We start from the raw sequence: 22,184 nt of genomic DNA on the forward strand, positions 1-22,184 counted from the left end.
TAAGTACTGCCTTCACCCGAGCACTGTCATCAGCTCTTTCGCAGGGTAAGTATGTACCATTGCCCCTGTGTGTTTGTCTGTCGTGGTAATTGAAATCTTCGGGACGTAGTCCTATCTGTTTGAAACGCAATGAAGTGGCTGCCCGTGGCAAAGATGCTTATAATGCATGCATTCACGACACTCCGCTGCCACACTCAGACCTCGTTAGCTGCTTGTTTTTATCATAACGCGGTCCCCATGTTCACTGCTGTCGGGAAAAATGATATTCTCTCTGAAAGTTCTTGAAACATAAGGCCAAGCGTTACTTGCAGTGCGGTCATGTCCTTGCTGTATTTATAAGGTTAGATGTGCATGACAAATGTGCATGACGCCCTCTGGTGGTGTATTGTGGTGGTGCTCTGCACGGCGGGGAGGGAATCTAAAACCGGGATGACAATGATCAGCGTTTAAACCTGTTATGAGGAGGTTCTTTCAGACATCATCACGATCATATAAACGATCACTTGATGAGGATTTACGTTAAACGACTGACTAGAATGGAAAATGACACAAAATCTGGGGGTTTAACTTCACTGCTAAATATGCTGTTGAAGGACAAGCAGTGGGATCATTCTTCTCTGTAACTTCGGTTTATCTCTGTACCGTTAGCATTATCCTGCTAACATATCATTATCCTCAGGCCTGAGAATAACACAGGGACACAGGTCCACCCTGTTGGGCAGGGCAAAGCTGTGAACTAATCAATCAGGCATCCCCAGGGGCAGCCCTGAGAGAGGTCACAGCTAAGGACCCGGCCTGTGTGGTGAAATTCTCCCACACTGTACCCAGGTAAACAAGACTGCAGGGAAACCTCTACATTTCATTAAAAGAGAGAGAGAAAACATCACTCTGTGTTACTATTGGTATTATTATTAATGATGTAATTATTGACGGGGATTATTGAACAAATTACATAGCTTAGGTCATTTAAGAGAAACCAGAAGCCTCACTTTCTTCAGTACAGGAAACACAGCAGCTACACAGACTACATTCTGAGTTCAGAAAACAAACACACAAACACACAAAAAACCTTTTTCACTCAAAGAGACTGAGAATTGGAGTTTCCACTGAGATGACACAGCAGTGAGAGGTGTCAGCATCACTGACACACTGTGTGCGACACCTTCCAAACCTCACTTTCATCTGCTGAAACATCACTCGTCTTTCAGTGGTTAAATGGGTGGATATCCCTGTTTCTGCACAGTGGAGGGAGAGTACATCAGTACATCTGACTTTCCTCTACAGTAAAATGGAGGTGACACTTAGTGTAGAGTAGTGTGGAGTCTTACATTTAAAGGTAATGGCTTCATAGCTCTCATTGCACATTTCCAGTTCATGTAAAAAAGCAAACTGTCAAACACAGTGATAGTTATAGAATGAGATTTAACAAAAAAAAAAAAATCTAACCACAATGCACCTGGTGTACCTTTGAAAACCCAATTTAAGAATGCTTCAAACTCTTCATTGAGTTCAGCAACCTCCAAGGACATAAGGATGCATTCAGTACATCAAAAAGCAACACCTGCTTACATATGTCCCTCACAGAGCATATTGTGGTTAGATTGATCCTGGGCCAATGTCTCCAAATCCAATTCTGCAGGTCAAAGCATGAAAGAAAGTTCTGAATGTGACATGAAATCTGACACCATGGAAACAGCAGGTCAGGTCATCGAAGCCATGTGTCCTCTGTGACATCACAAGCCCCACCTCTGCACCCAGAGAGTCGATTGTGACGTCACTCGACACACGCCCCTTTCTTACATTCATTTCAGACCAGTGGCCTTTTCTAGAACTTTGTTATGAGCGGAGATAAAAATCAAGGGTGTTTTGATCTTTTATCCAGGTTTTGATTTAAAAAGTCAAAACATTAAAATATGCTATATTTGCACTTTAAGATTCTTTACATTAAAACAATGAACAGGAAATACCATCACTCAAGTGTCAGCGTTAACTTTGACTCTGAAGCTTCATCTAACACTGATTTCAATAAATTAATGTTGCAACTATTATAATTTACACTGGTTAAATATAAATTATAATAATGAAAAAAACTGTACATGCAATCCCAAAAATAAAAGCTGCATTCCCATGTTCTTGGAAGAAACATCTTCCCAAACAGCTGAGATTCAGTACACAGTTTGATTCTGTTCCTCAAAGCAACACACGCAGTAGCAATTCATCCTCTGTTCACAGATCATACGTTATAATGCAAGATGTGAAAATCTGGTCACTTTTTGTCTGTACAAAGTGAGCTCTTTAGCCCTGCTGTGCAGTAAGGACTTCTACATCCTGGTTACTTTAGCATAGTATATTACATCTACAAGGAGATCCCATAAGAACACAGACACATCATGGAACATAATGGTATTTTACACTGAGATGGAGGTATAGAGTCCAATGAGTCTGTAGTTAAAAACACATATACCCTTACACACACACTTACACACACACTTACACACACACACACACACACACACACACACACACACACACACACACTTACACACACACACACACACACACACACACACACACACACACACACACACACACACACACACATACACACACACACACACACACTTACACACACACACACACACACACACACACACTTACACACACACACACACACACACACACACACACACACACACAGTGTTGGTCAGACATGTCATCCAGTCAGTTGTAGTTGGAAAAACGTCAGAAGAAAACAGACAGGCCTTGCTTCCTCTCAGGAGCGGTGACACCATGAGGGCTTTTCCTGCAGCTGAGTACTCTGATCTTCAATCTCTCTCTTTTATGTTTTAAAATAACGACTCCCTCAGCACCAGCCGTTCTTTTAAAGTATACAGTAAGGATGTGCATATGACAGGATCTGAGGTCTGCGCTGCTCTACAGGGGCCTGCTGGGCCTTACCTGCGCAGGTGGGGCGTGTGGGGGGGCCTGCCGGGCCTTACCTGCGCAGGTGGGGGGTGTGGGGGGCCTGCCGGGCCTTACCTGCGCAGGTGGGGCGTGTGGGGGGCCTGCCGGGCCTTACCTGCGCAGGTGGGGGGTGTGGGGGGGGGCAATGGAGGCTGGCTCTTGTGGGAGGGGCCAGTTTCGGGGTTCCCAGGGGCTGTATTTTGGGAATGGCTCCATGAAAAGAGTCCCCCTCTGATGCTCATGCCAGCTCTCCGGGGTGAAACACCTCCGCTTTCACTCATAACACACACACAGTGTTTATAACATAAGCGTGAGGAGGTCACCCCAACCACAGCCCGCGGTGAAGTCACCCCGACCACAGCCTGACCGCAGCCCGACCGCAGCCCACGGTGAGGTCTCCCCGACCGCAGCCCGCGGTAAGGTCTCCCCGACCGCAGCCTGCGGTGAGGTCAGAGACACTGACACCCCGGGCCCAGCATAGCCAGAGCTACAGACAGGAAGCAGGGGTTCCCCCGCGGCACAGAGACGCCCCTCCCCTCAAACCCATCTCCCAGCAGCTGCGTGTAGCGACCGGTGGAGCCCATTCCTGTCAGCAGCGGGGGGATGTGAGGGGAGAGGGAGGCTGCGTCGGTGCCGGGTTCCGCTGCCTGGCCCCGCCCCCACAGACACGCCTGGTTACAGTTACTACACTGACACTCAGAGACCAACCTGAGCTTGGTGTTCACCCGGGACAGGGGGAGAGGGGGCAGGGCGTGAGGTGGGGGGGGGGGGGGGGGCTGGGGGTAGGTTCGCAGCGGCATTCAGACAAACCATAAAACAGAAAGTGAAATTTAAAAAGGAAACACATCATATTAACAAAAAAACTCAGACGATTCCAGACTCACAGAAGACAAGTCATTTCTTTCTCTCTCTCTCCCTCTCTCTCTCTCTCTCCCTCTCTCTCTCTCTCTCCCTCTCTCTCTCTCTCTCCCTCTCTCTCTCTCTCTCCCTCTCCCTCTCCCTCTCCCTCTCCCTCTCTCCCCCTCTGTGGTCCTGGCTGTGGGACAGTGCTGGGGTGGTGTGGGCGTGTCGGTCCGGTTCGCTGGGCTCTCCAGGGCCCTCCTACAGGGCTGTCTGGGCTCTGTCCTGCGTCTTCTCCTCCTCGCGGCGCTTCATGGCCTGGATCACCGCCATCTCCTTGGCCTCCTTCTTCTGGTTCCTGGCCTCAAACTGCAGCCTGGGACAGACAGGACACAAATGAGAGCAGTCACGGTCACTCTGCGGTCACCCTGCGGTCAATCCTCGCTGACCGCAGACGGGCCTCGGCTCTCTTCCCCATTTTTCGCTCGATTTTCACTCTTCACACCCAACACCAGCTGCATTCCTCCACACCACAGAGCCAGAGACACCAAATACCATCATTTCCAATTTCACAAAATCCGAAAACGACGGAATGCTGCCTGGTAACGCACACCACAAAATAAAACGACCACTTGACTGGCTCTTACGTAACTGACACCTTTTTTCCCCAGAAAATACCATGGCAGTGGAATTTTCACCTGCTTTACTAATTCTGTTCCTCCAGCAGCACTGAGATAAACAGCACTTCATAAAAACACAGAGTTCCGATCCATCATTCCTACTGATCAGTGTGTGACGATTGTGGAAACACTCACTGATATACCATGTGTCAATGGAGGTTTCATACATCCTTTCAATACCAACACCCAGTGAAAAACTAATCCATTCCATTTCACTAAGAGCCAAGTTAAATTACTGAGGCTGGAACTATTTTTCATTTAGGAAGTAGTTCTTGTAGTAAGAAACTAAACTGTACCGTGTTAGCAGTCTGTGAAATAAACAGGTGTCTCAAGAGCCGGCATGTCTGCTGGCTCATTCCCTGGCTAGCCAGCAAACCCAGCTGCACCATTTAGACAGTGTTAGTAAAGTTGTTGTGAGAATTGCAGCAGGCTAATCGCTGCTTTCTTTGCTGGTTTCACACAGTTCATAACCAATCGCTAGCGAATGTTCAATCATGTTAATGACCTTGTCATGTTTTCTTATCAACATTGTTTCTTGGAGGAAAACAGATCCAAATCCATAATTTTATCTCCATGAAACAAACTTCATCATGAGCTGAATGTAATGTCTCATGTCAGCTCTTTATGAATGGAAACACAGGCACACATGCACACAAAACATGCACACAGAATCACACGCACTCACACGCACACGCGCACGCACACACGCACTCACACGCACACGCGCACGCACACCCACACGCACGCTCACACACACTCGCACACACACACTCGCACACACTCACTCGCACACACTCACACTCGCACACACACATACACACACACTCGCACACACTCACACTCGCACACACACATACACACACTCGCACACTCACACTCGCACACACACATACACACACACTCGCACACACTCACACTCGTACACACACATACACACACATTCGCACTCGCTCACACTCGCACACACTCACACACACTCACACACTCACACACACTCACATTCACAAGCACATTCTCTCACGCACTGTCACACGCACACACGCGCACTCACATGTACACACATTCACTCACTGACACGCACTCACGCACACGCACACACACGCACGCACACACGCTCACACGCTCACACGCATACAATCACACGCACGCACTCACACACTCACACGCACCCACGCACACACACGCACGCACACACATACACTCACACACACACACGCACACAGCTGGTTCTGTGAGCAGGCTCTCACCTGTTCTTGATTATTCTCTGCACGATGTCGTCGGTGGTGAGGCCGTTTCCACTGTCCACCGTGCGGAAAATCCCCCTCTTCCTGGGCTCCTGCACAAAAACAACCCATCAACCCTCAGCTCCGAACCCACACCCCCCCAACCATCAACCCTCAGCTCCAAACCCACACCCCCAAACCATCAACCCTCAGCTCCAAACCCACACCCCCAAACCATCAACCCTCAGCTCCAAACCCACACCCCCAAACCATCAACCCTCAGCTCCAAACCCACACCCCCAAACCATCAACCCTCAGCTACGAACCCACACCCCCAAACCATCAACCCTCAACTCCGAACCCACACCCCCAAACCATCAACCCTCAGCTCCGAACCCACACCCCCAAACCATCAACCCTCAGCTCCGAACCCACACCCCCCGAACCATCAACCCTCAGCTCCGAACCCATGAGCCTTCAGCAATCTCAAGAGTTAAAGAAGTGAATTATAACCAAAAAAGGTCTTAGAGCTTTGAAAAGATGACAGCTTCTTATTTTTGTCCGGTACATTGGGAGATATGGAGCAGGTTAATGACATGGCCACTCCAGTGAGGGTGCAGGGCAGGGCTTGGGGGGCGGGGGAGGGGGGCACACTCACAGCGTAAGGGTCCGAGCCATCCTTATCTGGGAACACCTCTGTCTTCCCATGACACACCAGGTCCACCTGCGAAGGGAGAGAGGTCACACACACCTGACACAAAACACTTTTCTACTTCCTTGCCATTTCTTTACATTTTCCTTCTAAATCAGAGTGTCATTCTTTTTGTGTATCTGGACAAAAAGCCTGCAAACCTGGGGCAAACAAAACTTGTGACCTGAGACACAGCCAATCAACCACCTACACCCCCCCCCCCCCCCCCCCCCCCCCCCCCGGCCACCCTCCCCCTCCCTCTGACAAACCCCCAAGGGGGAGGGATTACTAAGAAACAGCACTAGTAAACAGGACACTGTCCCAGGATCTGGCAACCCTCCCCGACATTCTGGGCGAAACTCCACACAGCCCTGGGGAATCAGACAGCACAGTGAATGCTACCGTTCCCCCTAGTGGCCAAATGAAGGTACCACCCTTACAACTGTGTGAAAAATTAGACAGCACAGTGAATGCTACCGTACCTTGAAATGATCCAGCAGGTCTCCTCCGACAGCATAGGGAGCCCCGATCACCACCTCCGACACGTACTGCAGGAGCCCAGAAACAAGGACACGCACGATCACATGCGGCACAGCGGTGCGAGAGAGAGCATTTCATTTCGAGTGGAAACAATCGTCTCCTGCAGGAGGACAGCTCCCCCAGCACACAGGGCGTTGTGCGGCCGGTTGGAGGCCGATGAGGACGAGGCCTCTGTACACAGTGCCTCATTGCTCCCGCTTCTGCAGTGCGTCTGAAATGCGACGCTGAGCGCAGTAAATGCGTTCAGGCACCTTCCACTGGCGGACTTCATTGGGCAGGAACATCAGATGAGAAGCGCGAGGGGGTGGGGAACGAAAAGCGCAAATAAAACACAGCTTGGACAACAGATTGAAGATCAGCTTGCCAACCGCTATTCCTAACCCAAAACATTTATCATAAAATTCTGATTGTGATCCAGGATCAGTTTCAAGGGGCAAATAGTGTGTGTGTGTGTGTGTGTGTGAGCGTTTGAGTGAGTGTGTGTGTGTGTGTGTGAGCGTTTGAGTGTGTGTGTGTGTGTGTGAGCGTTTGAGTGAGTGTGTGTGTGCGTGAGCGTTTGAGTGAGTGTGTGTGTGTGTGTGTGTGTGTGTGTGTGTGAGCGTTTGAGTGTGTGTGTGTGTGTGTGTGTGTGTGAGTGTGTGAGTGTGTGTGTGAGTGTGTGGCAGACGTAACTCACCCTGCAGGCTAGCACACTCAGTGTTCTCTCATGGACGTTCATGATGGGATAGTTCTTCCCTTTATAGCGGTTCACCTCCTGCAACACAAGACACCGTCAACTCCTTCACCAGCATCTCCTACACCACCAGCATCTCCTACACCACCTACACCATCAGCATCAGCATCTCCTACACCACCAGCATCTCCTACACCACCAACACCATCAGCATCAGCATCTCCTACACCACCTACACCACCAGCATCTCCTACACCACCAACACCATCAGCATCAGCATCTCCTACACCACCGACACCATCAGCATCTCCTACACCACCAGCATCTCCTACACCACCTACACCATCAGCATCAGCATCTCCTACACCACCAGCATCTCCTACACCACCTACACCATCAGCATCAGCATCACCTACACCATCAGCATCACCTACACCATCAGCATCACCTACACCACCAGCATCACCTACACCACCTACACCATCAGCATCTCCTACACCATCAGCATCTCCTACACCATCAGCAGCGCCTACACCATCAGCAGCGCCTACACCATCAGCATCTCCTACACCACCAGCATCTCCTACACCACCTACACCATCAGCATCACCTACACCACCAGCATCACCTACACCACCTACACCATCAGCATCAGCATCACCTACACCATCAGCATCACCTACACCACCAGCATCTCCTACACCACCTACACCATCAGCATCAGCATCACCTACACCATCAGCATCACCTACACCACCAGCATCACCTACACCACCTACACCATCAGCATCTCCTACACCATCAGCAGCGCCTACACCATCAGCAGCGCCTACACCATCAGCATCACCTACACCACCAGCATCTCCTACACCACCTACACCATCAGCATCACCTACACCACCAGCATCACCTACACCACCAGCATCTCCTACACCACCTACACCATCAGCATCTCCTACACCATCAGCATCTCCTACACCATCAGCATCACCTACCCTATCAGCACCACCTACACCATTTGAATCTCCTAAACCATCAGCATCTCCTACACCACCAGCATCACCTACACCACCAGCATCACCTACACCACCAGCATTACCTACACCACCTACACCATCAGCATCACCTACCCCATCAGCATCACCTAAACCACCTACACCATCAGCATCACCTACACCACCTACACCATCAGCATCAGCATCACCTACACCATCAGCATCACCTACACCACCAGCATCTCCTACACCACCTACACCATCAGCATCAGCATCACCTACACCATCAGCATCACCTACACCACCAGCATCACCTACACCACCAGCATCACCTACACCACCTACACCATCAGCATCTCCTACACCATCAGCAGCGCCTACACCATCAGCAGCGCCTACACCACCTACACCATCAGCATCACCTACACCACCAGCATCTCCTACACCACCTACACCATCAGCATCACCTACACCACCAGCGTCTCCTACACCACCAGCATCTCCTACACCACCTACACCATCAGCATCACCTACACCATCAGCATCTCCTACACCATCAGCATCACCTACACCATCAGCATCACCTACCCTATCAGCATCACCTACACCACCTACACCATTAGAATCTCCTAAACCATCAGCATCTCCTACACCACCAGCATCACCTACACCACCAGCATCACCTACACCACCAGCATCACCTACACCACCAGCATTACCTACACCACCTACACCATCAGCATCACCTACCCCATCAGCATCACCTAAACCACCTACACCATCAGCATCTCCTACACCATACACCACCAGCATCACCTACCCCATCAGCATCACCTACACCATCAGCATCACCTACACCACCTACACCATCAGCATCTCCTACACCACATACACCACCAGCATCACCTACACCACCAGCATTACCTGCACCACCAGCATTACCTACACCACCTACACCATCAGCATCACCTACACCATCAGCATCATCTACACCACCTACACCATCAGCATCTCCTACACCACATACACAACCAGCATCTCCTACACCACCTACACCACCAGCATCTCCTACACCATCAGCATGATCATTTGTCCTGTTTACGCTGAATTGGAATTTGTGTTACTAATGGACTGACCCGGGGGGGGGGGGGGGGGGGGGGGACTGAGATGCCAGCCGCATTCCCATTCCCAGTGAAAGAGCTGTCTGTTTCACCTCACACAGTCAAAGAGCTCATCCTGGATCACACACCCCCCCCCCCCCACTTCAGCGCAGCAGAGAGCCTTCCTTACATAACTGCAGACAGCACTAACAGATCAGCAGTGTAAACGCTGCAAACTTTCCCTCCAGTTTCCAGCAGGCCTGACTCACCTGATCGAAGTGTAGCCCCACAATGACGTAGGGCTTGTCGGACTGCTTGTACACAGTCTCTAAGAAATCCACGTGGCCGATATCTGGGATGCAGGTAAAGGCGGAAACCAGCAGGCAGATGGACACAACTGATCCCGACCCTTCTCTAAAACAGAGTGAGGCAGAGTAATGCTGGAAAGCTTCCTCAGCATTCAGCATGCCTGCTGTACAGCATCATTCAGCCCTTTTCAGCAGGACTCTGCCAAACTGTGTCTTAAGCTGCATTCCCTACACTAACACAGGACTACTGCATCCTCAAGTACAACTACCCACACAAAAGCCTTTTTTTCCACACTACAAGTCCCACAATGGACTTCGGAAGAGCAAACACCAATATGAGGACATCTCAAGGGTTCAAGGTTCAAGGTTCAAGGTTCAAGGTTCAAGGTTCAAGGTTCAAGGTTATCTTTATTATCCCACTCCCGGAAAAAATGTTTTGCAGCCAGGGTTCACAACAGAGTACAAAAGGACAACTCTCACTCACTGATGTCACCTGAGCAGCACAGAGACATCTGATGAGTCTGAATGAAAGCCATGACCCTTCCCACTCCGGTGGAAAAGAGCCAATCACATCCCATGCCCGTGGGCTCCGGGTATCTGCTGGCGAATGACACAGCACAGACTCACGATATCCTGGGCCATAGGGCTCAGCCTGCAGTCAGAGAAGAGTGCCTCGCTGACTCAGCCACTGGCTGATCAGAGTCTGGTTCACTCCCGAAGAGCACCCTAGTGGCAGAAGGATACGGAACAGGTCAAAGGCTCCCGCCACATAGATGATGGTGTCTCCGGGCTGCGGCTCCTTTCCAGAGGCAAACTGGATGATCTTCTGCGACGTCTGGAGGAACTGGGACACCCCTGTCCAGGGACTGTGGCCTTTGGGACCCTGAGACACAGAAAATAAAATAATGTGACATTACCCTATTGAGTTGCTTGGCAGTAACATTTATTCAGGGCAACTTGCAAAGCTTATAATACAAATATGATCCAATTACAGCTAGGTGGTTAGTCAAGTGATTCCACTTAAGCATCTTGCGTAAGTGTAAAAAGGCAGTGGACTGCAAAATTCGAACCCGCCACCCTCCGGTTTTAGGCTCCAGATCCCTGCACTGCATCATGGTGAAGACTGCAGGTCTTCATACAACCATCATGCATCACACCCAGCCTCCACCTGGCACAAAGCCACTCTCCCTCCAGCACTCAGTCTCACCACACCCCCTAGTGGCCAAACGAGGTACCACCCTAATGACCATGTGAAAACAGGTCCACATTAGTGGCAGATTTGCGAGACAGATCTCCTTCCTTGCTGTGATCTGCATACAGCTCCACCTCTAACTCCACCTCCATTTTGTGATTGATCTGGATGTATGTATGTATGCATGTAAGTATGTACACATGTGCATGTATGTATGTATGTATGTATGCACAAATGCATGTATGCATTTTTGCATGTACGCATGTAGGTACGCATTAGCTGCAGTCTCAGCTGGAGAGGTAAGAGGAGGATTTACCTTTCCAAAGTTGTCTGTATGCTGTTGATAGTCCGAATTGTCCTGCAAAAAGAAAGAATCAACTTTTCAGCAACACAGAAGGCTGAGCTGTTGCAATACCATAAACACAGTTACATACACACACTCACTACATACTGTAGCTACACACACACACACACACGCACACGCACGCGCACGCGCACGAACGCACACACACACACGCACACACACGTGCTTTGCTTACAATGTTGCTGTGGTGTGCTTTGGTCATCAGCAGCATACGGCCTACAAGGTCTGTGGTGGACACGCCCTGGGTTCTCTTGCACTCCCTAAAAAACACACCAGTTTCTCTGCAGTGACAACATGACCCTCCAGGCCTCACACAATAAGCCCTCCACACCTGCAACAACCCTAACCCTAACCCTAACCCTAACCCTGACCCAGACCCTCCACACCTGCAACAACTCTAACTCTAACTCTAACTCTAACTCTAACTCTAACTCTAACTCTAACTCTAACTCTAACTCTAACTCTAACTCTAACCCTCACCCTCACCCTCACCCTCACCCTAACCCTAACCCTAACCCTAACCCTAACCCTAACCCTAACCCAGACCCTCCACACCTGCAGTAAACGACCCCTCCACGCCTCAAGCACTTTAATGGTTCTGGAGAGCAAACTGCAATCAGCAAACAGGCAGTGGTAAATGGCGAGTCTGACCCCTGCAGTCATACCTGTGCCTTTCAGTGTGTTCTACAATTACACCTGTACCTGTCCCACCCTGCCTGATAAAAGGTCTCCCAGTCATACCTGTATCTGCCAGACTTCTTCACTTCCTCGTAGGTATCCTTCCCATCCACGGTTAGCGTGATGTCATCTGCTCTCAGTCATGGAAAAAATGATGTCATTATTTGTACCTGCGCACAACACTGACGGTGTCTCAGTGCACTACACTCTCATTAACAGCTGTGCACCAGGAATAAAAGAAGAGCCTCTTCTTTTCACGAAAGAAACGCCCTTTACTGCCGTTTTTGCAGGAGGAAAGTTCTGCCCCAAACCTGCAGTGAACTCAGACACCTCTGAGAGAAGATGGGCACCGTTCTGTTTTCCCTCTCCTTTACATGTGCTTTTATAACAGTGGTAGTTTTTCTGTAACATTCCCTAGTTTTGGTAAGAAGCCTGTTTGTAACGCTCTGGTTGAAGGCAGCCACTATATTACAAAATTAGCAGGAACAGGAAGAGCTGACAGAAAACTGCTTCTGCAGAGATGCCTGCATGGGCAGCAGGGGGCGCCCTCACCTCCGTGCACGCAGAAGTCACAGTTGTACTTGTCCAGGGTCTCCAGCGTGGTGACGTAAGGCGCCCCCTCCACTATCTCATCCACCCACTTTATGGCACGCACCATCTTATACCTTTCAGCCTGAGTGAAGACTGGGGGGCCCTTGTGCTTCGAGATCTCACCTGGAGGAGGGGGGAGACACAGAGAGGGGGAGAGAGAAAGAGAGAGAGAGGGGAAGGGAAAGAGGGTGAAACGAACACACTACCGTCCAGACTGTGAGAAGTACGACCAAAAATGACAGATGTCATTTAATTAAATGTACATTTTCTCCTTCATTTTACACAGAGGACTGACCCACAAAAGACTGGAGGTGTGCTCAGCCAGAGACAGCCCCACACACAGCCGAATACACCACCATCACAGGCAGACAGCAGCCAGTCTTACAGCTTACCGCTGACTTACCGCTACAGCCTGAGAGAGAATGAGGTGGGAATGCAGCTGTGATGGGCGACCCCTGGCACTGTGCCAACGCTAGCGCCTCAACAACCCCTTAAAGCTGAGCCTTCTTCCGCTGTGAGCGACTCCCTGCCTTCCAACTGGTTCATACCAGGCAGTGAGTGACAGCACACGACCACTCCCTCCTGTCCGGAGATCAGAGAGCCCTGCTCACCCTTCCACCAGCCCGGGTGGCAGCTCACCAGCGCCCTCGTGTGGCACAGCGGGCGCCAGGGCACTGGCACACTCACCGTCCGTATGGACTCCAACGATGAGGTAATCGCCCATGGCCTTGGCCTGGCGCAGCTGGTTGGAGTGGCCGTAGTGGACCATGTCATAGCTGGGGAACAGAGACAGAGAGAGAGGCAGTGAGAGACCAGAGAGCATGCTCCCACGCGCTGCTACACGCTTCCACACGCTTCCACACGCTTCCACACGCTGCTACACGCTGAAACACGCTGAAACACGCTGCTACACGCTTCCACACGCTTCCACACGCTTCCACACGCTTCCACACGCTGCTACACGCTTCCACACGCTGCTACACGCTGAAACACGCTGAAACACGCTTCCACACGCTGAAACACGCTTCCACACGCTGCTACACGCTGAAACACGCTGAAACACGCTGAAACACGCTGAAACACGCTGAAACACGCTTCCACACGCTGCTACACGCTGAAACACGCTGAAACACGCTGAAACACGCTTCCACACGCTTCCACACGCTGCTACACGCTTCCACACGCTGCTACACGCTGCTACACGCTGAAACACGCTGAAACACGCTTCCACACGCTTCCACACGCTTCCACACGCTGCTACACGCTTCCACACGCTTCCACACGCTTCCACACGCTTCCACACGCTTCCACACGCTTCCACACGCTTCCACACGCTGCTACACGCTGCTACACGCTGAAACACGCTGAAACACGCTTCCACGTGCTGATACATGCTCCTACACGCTTACAAACATTACTACAAGCATCCACACGTGCTGATACACACTCCTACACGCTTCCAAACGTTACTACATGCTTCCACACACTGCAACACACCTCTGCACACTCCTACACCCACCTGCACAGTTCCACGTGCACTTCCACGCTCTTCAATGTGCTGCTAAACATTTCTGCAGGTTTCCACACACTGCTACATGCTTCCACACGCTTCCATATGCAGCCACACACTTTTACACACTTCTACACTTTACCTCTTATAAATACATTTCCTACACTGGGAAGAGATCAATGTACACACTGTGCCCACAGCAGGTATCAAACGTCACAGAGCTGCCCTGCTCTGAACAGCGGTAAAGGAGATCACCCTTTTTACTGTTCTAAACATCACTGCTAGAGGCTCACCCACATCACAAAGGCCAAGTGGGAGAGCAGGAGGATCACTCTCATTTTACTCTCATTTTTCCAAACTGAGAGTAAAAACAAGAAGGAAGGAGAGTGAAGCTCTGAGCTTCCTGTGTTTCCTGCAGATCCCTGTGCGAAATGCTGGAGCTGAAGCTGACTTTAGAGGCGTGACCTCAGATCCTACAGAGGCGTGACCTCAGATCACATCTCAGGTGAGGAGGGGAGGGGGGGGTGAGAGGGGAGAAAGAGCACTTCGCTGCAGCTGACACCTGGGATTCAGTTACCTGCCTGAGTTCAACAGGATGCCTGACAGAAGTCTGATAACACGTGTGCGTGCGTGTGTGTGTGCTTGCGTGCGTGCGTGCGTGTGTGTGTGCTTGTGTGTGTGCTTGCGTGCGTGCGTGTGCGTGTGTGTGTGTGCGTGTGTGTGCGTGCGTGCGTGTGTGTGTGTGTGCATGTGCGTGTGTGTGCGTGTGCGCGCATGTGCGTGTGTGCATGTGTGTGTGTGCGTGCGTGCGCGTGTGTGCGTGCGTGCGTGCGTGTGTGTGTGTGCGCGCGTGTGTGTGTGCTTGCGTGCGTGCGTGTGCGCGTGTGTGTGCGTGTGTGCTTGCGTGCGTGCGTGTGCGCGTGTGCGTGTGTGTGTGTGCTTGCGTGCGTGCGTGTGCGCGTGTGCGTGTGTGCTTGCGTGCGTGCGTGTGCGCGTGTGCGTGTGTGTGTGTGCTTGCGTGCGTGTGTGTGTGTGTGTGTGCATGTGCGTGTGTGTGCGTGTGCGCGCATGTGCGTGTGCGTGTGTGTGTGCGTGCGTGTGTGCGTGTGCGTGCGCGTGCGTGTGTGTGCGCGCGTGTGTGTGTGCTTGCGTGCGTGCGTGTGTGTGTGCGTGTGCGTGTGTGCTTGCGTGCGTGTGTGCTTGCGTGCGTGCGTGTGTGTGTGCGGTTTTCACTTCCCTTTGTATCTTTCACCCTCTAACCGAGCCACTGAGACAGAGTAAGTCCTTCCATTAGCCTGTGCTCTTCAGCACAGTTGTTAGTATATTATCATATTTATTTGGCAGATGCTCAAACATGGCATAACACATGAAATACCCATAACACACAGTAACATGAACAACAATAACAGACAGAGAACAGCCAAAGTTGCACAGAGACATGCACTATGCAGGCCTCAGGTTGTTTGGTGGCAGAGGTGGGATTTTCAGTGCTCAGCCCTAAGCAGCTTCCCTTAAACACTGTGACCTGTGCTGCTGTAGCCATAAAGCTCTAACAGCTACTCTTTGAATTCCTCTTCATTTCACAAAATGATCAGAAACTCTGCCACATCGCTCCTTCCGTTCACCTCCCAGCAGGCTTCTGGCACTCACCACGCTGTGCCCTGTCTGCAGCCACGCCCGCATTCATCCCGCCCAGCATGGGGCGAGAGTGTTCACTGCTTGTGTACCAGCCGATTGCCCATTCTCACTGGGTTCCTTCCACACACACTTCACAGAGCATCTGCGCAATGCAGTGTTACCACCTGATCAGAAAATGGCACATGGGGTGAGTGACCGAATTAAGAAGCGCAGAGGTTGCAGTAAAAAGCCGTCCCTGCACCGGCCCCTCCTTCAGATGTGCGTGTGGGCTACGGGGGAGCGCACTCCCCCTGGTGGCGAGATCCCTGCAGCGCGTCCTCCTGACCGCCTGAATGCTGTCGTACGGACAGCCTATTCCTCTCTCCAGCACACAGCACAGACAGGATGTGGGGCCACATCACAGTCTAACCCACATTATCTCTGTGTGGCGCTGGGTCAGATATCGCAGGTCTCTCAAAGCACAGGATGTTTAACTGGGTTCCTCCCATGCGGCTGTTCCCACTGACAGGCTGCAGTTTTAATATCAGAAGGAAATGACTTGGCTAAGTTTGAGGAGGCATTATCTCTGAGTGAAGGTCATGTGCGGTCGGCGCTGTTTGGCGGTGGAGAGAGCTTCTGCCCTCAGCGCTCCACACAGACCCTGCACACTCACTCTTGCTTCATTCAGTGTAATTAGATTAGCAGAGACACAGCCACGCATAATCCCCGAAACCTCACTGCTGAATAACACCGCAGCTCCGGGCTCCGTAACGGGCCCAGTCTGGTCACCGCTGAGGCATCGGTGAGACGGGAGAGGGGGGCTGCATGAGTGCGTGCGCCTGAGACAGAGTCCGTCCCCCGCCCTCAGCCCGCACAGATTCTGGGGGGGGGGGGCGATCTGTTGTGTGTTTTTCTGCTGCTGGCCCTGGCAGTGTGCATGCTGGACAGCATGTTCTCAGGGGAGTATATTTATAGCCCCCCCTTAAGGAGGGGTGGGGGGTGTGGTCTTGGTCACCGACCGGCCAGACACACAGCGCGCACACACACACAGCATGCACACACACACAGACACACACACACACACACACACACACACACACACACACAGCATGCACACACACACACAGCACGCACACACACACATGGCGCACACACACATGGCGCACACACACATGGCGCACACATACACAGCACACACACGCAGGTGTCGACTTACCTGAGTCCCGCGACCTCACCTGAACCTCAGCCACATTATACAGCTCACACACAAAGGCCTTACAGAACAGGTGACATCACTTCCTGTGGTAAATGCTGATTGATCAATTGGTCGATTGATTGACTGATTGAGGAGCAGCTACAGAGATGTTTCGCAGTGCCTGACGCAGTGCCAACAGACATGACTCATTTTTCACTCCTTTCAATTTCCTCAGTATCGGAGCCTCGGGCACAATGCACTCTGTGTGCTCATACAGCAATCAGGCTCAAGGGCGTGGCGGAGACACCCTGACACTGCATAACGCAGCTCACAGCACACCCTGACACTGCATAACGCAGCTCACAGCACACCCTGACACTGCGTGACGCAGCTTTCAGAGCTTGGTGTGCTGTTCTTTCATCCGTACAGACACTGCAGTACAACCGCAAGCTAAACTTTATCAGACCTCATGATCTGCGTTACCCCACACGAACTGCAGCGCCCCGTGACTTACGGTACGGCCGTTTCACAACTGCGGCGGAAAGCAGGCAGCGCAGACGGCACGTCCCGGGGCAGGTGTGTCCCATCAGGACGGCAGCGCTCTGACCGGGGCAGGAGTGAATTATTAATGAAAGCAGCGAGCAGCTGACACCTCTGCAACACAGCGCTGCCAGACTGCAGATACGCCGCAGACACACTGCCGACACACCGCCGACACACCGCCGATACACCGCCGATACACCACCGACACGCCGCAGACACGCCGCAGACACGTTGCCGACACGCCGCCGACACGCCGCCGACACGCCACAGACACGCCACAGACACACAGCTGATACACAGCTGATACACCGCAGACACGCCACCAATACACCGCCTGCAGCAGAGCCTGACTGACCATCACGTCACCAACCCCCCCAGTGTTCACACTGACCACACAGCGATATTTTTAAAGGACTGTTCGAATACACCTCCTCAACCATGGAAATGTGCGTGTACTGCCGTCTGCCTCTTAATGTGTCAAATTACTTGTTCTTCATTGCAATTATTTAGTTAAATGTTCTGAAATATTACACATTTTTCCAAAAGTGTTTTTTATCAAATATGAATATGAGCAGACGTGTCAGCTGTCCAGAAAAGGGCCGACGCTTCAGTCTCCCCCTGCAGCTCACAGTGCTGCGTATGACCTTTACCATCCCAGGAAAAACACTTCATACAGGATTCTGTTGTATTATACCATAGTTTTTTATCAGATCGACTTATATTGTTTAGGCTATGTGGATTTGGTCGTAAGTAATCAGCAGGGGGAGGGAAGGGGAGGGAGGGGGAAGGAGGGGGAGGGAGGGGGAGGGAGGGGGAGGGAGGGAAGGGGAGGGAGGGGGAAGGAGGGGGAGGGAGGGGGAGGGAGGGAAGGGGAGTTCTGCCTGGCAGATACGCAGAGAAAGAGGATGTCCAGCACAGGAGGATGGCGGCTGAAGGTGGACGGTAAAGGAGTGTAGCTCCTTAAATCTCCCAGCGGGATTAGCGCATGGGAGCTGAGCTGGACATGCCACTCATCCTCCCATATCTACACTCAGATACATACAGGCTATATTTATCTATACAGTGTATGTGTCTACAGAAAAAGCAGCAGCGGTGTGCTGCCACCCGAGGGTGTAGGGTGGCCGTGTGTAATACCCTGTTGTGTGTCACCGAGCACCGCGGTGACGCAGTGTCAGTTCCAGATGGCCGTCTCCCTCCGCTAATCCATGCAGGGTAACTGCAGGTCATTCCCAGCGAAGGTGGCCAGGCTCGGAGCCCCACTCCCAGAGCTGACAAACACCCATCCCAGACACGGGTGCCATCTACTTTCCTACCTCCACTAACTGACATATAAGGCTCATATTTCACACAGCATCCGTTTAGACGGCTGGATATTTACTGAAGCACGGTTTGAGTGCCTTTCTCAAAAGCACGAAAGCAGTGTTAAACCTGGGCATTGAACCGTCAGCCTGCTGGCTGCAAGCATGTTTCCTTACCCACTGTTCCACACTGCCTGTTGTTCTGAGGCCTCTGTCAACACAGCCACATGTCAGAGGGCAGGCAGAGGCCCCAAACTCCAGCCAGGGAACGGAAAAACATGCAAAAACCTTTCACCCAGTTCCCATTCTCCGGCCTGTGTCCTGTCAGCACCGCGTGGAGCTGGACTTCAGAACCGCTGTGCTGACGCTCACGTGCTGCTGTTGACAAGATAAGAGGCGACCTTTGACCCTCTACATCTCCTACTTCCTTCTGTAGCGCAAGCCTATTTTTACCCGAATCCTTCCGCCCTCTCGGGCTGGAGTGAGGCTGGGACGGGGCTTCAGCGCCTGCGGGGAAGGTTCGGGGGGGTCTTCAGAGCCCCGTCTTTCCCCCCATTGCGCACACACACACAAACACACCGCACAAAGAGGAGCAGGTGACCCCAGCGAACCTCGGTGCCGGCCCGCGCGCACGAGGGCACCGGCCGTGCAGACGTGCGAGAGGCTGTGCGTGCGAGCAGAGAGCGGCCAGTGAAAGGGGTGAATGTGAGGAATGCACAGGTGGGGGTGTGCGGTCCGACCGTGCCCGCTCTGCGTACACTGCTCCCAGCTCATATTGTTCCTCTGTGGAGCTCACTCCACCGTTTTATATTCTGGCATCCGAATCATTCTCCAACATTCCAGCCAATCGCATTAGGGCCGGGGTGAAATGGCTGGAATTCTCCAAGATAAAGCCACCGTAATCCTGGCCTTCATACACATCAATTCAGAGCATTTCAGACGGAAAGCCCCACGGAGCCCGCAGCTCACACCCCCCATGGGAACTAGGTGAAAAACCATGTATACGTTTACAGTAGGGTTCCATTTTTTCGTGGTTTTGTGAATCCTCGATCAGACATCAGGAACTCTTCGCGCATAAACCACTGCGGAACAATGTGGGGGGGTGGGGGGGGGGTCTGTCTACACTGCGCGCGCTGCTCCCCGGGCTGCGGCCCGAGACAGACGCGCACCCACGTGCCACTGGCATGCCACGGCATCTGCAGCTCCTCCAGGCTGCTGCCACGTTTTAGGTATACATCTCTGTCAATGACAACTAAAACCCTGTCCAGTGAAACTACATTCCAGGGAAAAAAAACAAATTCACATAGTTTCGTGTGTGTGTGTGTGTGTGTGTGTGTGTTTGGTGGGTAGAGACGACATTACGAATAACAAGTTTAACAAGGCTAGTTAGTCCGGTGACTTAAAAGTAGAAAAACAGACTGAAAGAGCCGGTAATAACTAAAAGAACTATTTTTAAATTATCTCTGGTTTAACGCAATTTCCAGCTGTAATTAATCTTGCGTTTGAGGGCACATCTCTCACTTACCCAAAGATACTAACATGTTTACAACGGAAGCACTAACATCCAGCGTGATGAGTGAAGCAGCGATCGGGGATCGTCTCCACCTGGATTCCTGATCACTGGATCTGCTCAGATCACCTGAACTGCGGGAAGGTGTGTGTGTGATACAGTGCAGGCCTGGGACAAATAACACTCATGTGTCCGGGCAAACACGTCTTCCAAACCAGGGGCAGGTAGCGGTAGCATGTCAAGCCGTTAAGAAAAATTAAACAGGTAATTAAAAGACAGAAGAGACACTTCGGACTGGGTCTAAAGTGAACACATCTTCCATGCGGCACGTATAATTCAGGTACTTTTCACACAGTATAAACTGGATGGTCCCTATGTTCGTATTCAATTCAAACTGCCAGGACTAACTGCATATGTTGCTTGTATCAAGACTCGCTTGCTATTATAACATAACCAAACGTTAATCACCGTATTTGTTTCTTTACTGGTAACTGGTAATAAGATCATAATCCGCCAAACTAACTAGCTAAACTGCTGCAACGTTAATGAGATCTTTCAATTTAAGATGTAAGTGTTTGGTCTGTAGATAATAGCCGGTTAAGTTTTATCATCCCTGAAGGTTAAATTGACCTTGGTTACACTACACACTACGGTTGCATGTTACATTTATTAACAAAACTGGCTAGCAATCTAGCGTGTGAAATACTGTGAAAGAGGCAGGTAGCTAACAGCTAAGGTAACAGCTTCAGCTCGGATGTGTCCCCGGAGGTTAGCTGCAGATCAGATAACTAACAGCAGAGCTGCATACCAGTCAGATGGCAGCGGAGCTCCACCGTTCCGTCCATGATCGCGGCCGATCCAGCTGCCGGCCCGGCAGGAGCAAATAACCACGGAGCAAACACGTCCGTACAGCTAGCTTGCATTTGTCAACTATCGCAAACGAGTTAGCTGAACGCAAAGTCAGCTGTCACATGTAAAGATTCTCAGTTAGGGCTTACGCTTCTCACCAGCCAAATATTTTACGGTGTTAGCGATCACCTCTCCTGGGTTGGCCGATCTAGTCGGTTAGCTGGCTGATTTACACCGCTTCAGAACTGGACAGCTATCTGGCGAGTTAAACAACTTTTTGAAACAGAGCGATCAGCACTCCGAAGTGAACTCACCATCCATCACACCACACCCGTACGATGCGCTTCCTCTTCTCCGGACTGCAGGCTGCGGTGCTCGCCGCAGCTCCGTCTTCTCGCCCCGCTTCGCTTGATGCGTGATGACCGTTCTTGATCATTTTCAGACGTTTAACAACGGACTCGTTGTACCTAAATGTGAACGATCTAAAGCTAAAATATCAATTAAAAACAATATGATATAAAATACGCGACTGGCCTTGGGAATAAGCTGTTAAAATGCCGTGACAGATGTGTCTAGCGATGTCCCCTGCGCCGGTTGCCGGATTCCGCAAGAAACTGACGCTGGAACGCCATGGGGCAACGCCTCCGCAGCCCCGGAAGTGACGCCACGGCGGGCGATCGTACGATGAAGCCTCTCAGGTCGCCACCATATTGTTACATAAGAGCAGTGTTAGTTCCAACATCACGTGACCATCCCGCTGTACGATCAGGTGATTCAAAGCTGCTTTGAAAGTTCCGGTCTTGTTTTGCTGCGTTCTACAAAC

The 22,184-nt window shown here is 51.4% G+C and overlaps 1 protein-coding gene across 1 annotated transcript; it reads right to left on the minus strand.

The window, feature by feature from the left end:
• Positions 1-3,933: 3,933 nt before the first annotated feature.
• pcyt2 (phosphate cytidylyltransferase 2, ethanolamine) lies at positions 3,934-21,979 on the minus strand. Its single transcript, XM_036534548.1, has 13 exons — positions 21,676-21,979; positions 13,527-13,615; positions 12,801-12,962; positions 12,312-12,378; positions 11,746-11,830; positions 11,523-11,564; positions 10,759-10,897; positions 9,976-10,058; positions 7,615-7,692; positions 6,881-6,946; positions 6,366-6,431; positions 5,732-5,820; positions 3,934-4,180 (listed from the first exon to the last, which is right to left on the minus strand). The coding sequence occupies exons 1-13, from the start codon at positions 21,795-21,797 to the stop codon at positions 4,066-4,068; spliced, it is 1,203 nt and encodes a 400-aa protein (XP_036390441.1). The 5' UTR covers positions 21,798-21,979; the 3' UTR covers positions 3,934-4,065.
• Between the last annotated feature and the right edge of the window lie 205 nt (positions 21,980-22,184).

This window comes from Megalops cyprinoides, chromosome 1, assembly GCF_013368585.1.
Source record: "Megalops cyprinoides isolate fMegCyp1 chromosome 1, fMegCyp1.pri, whole genome shotgun sequence".
NCBI classification, from domain to species: domain Eukaryota; kingdom Metazoa; phylum Chordata; class Actinopteri; order Elopiformes; family Megalopidae; genus Megalops; species Megalops cyprinoides.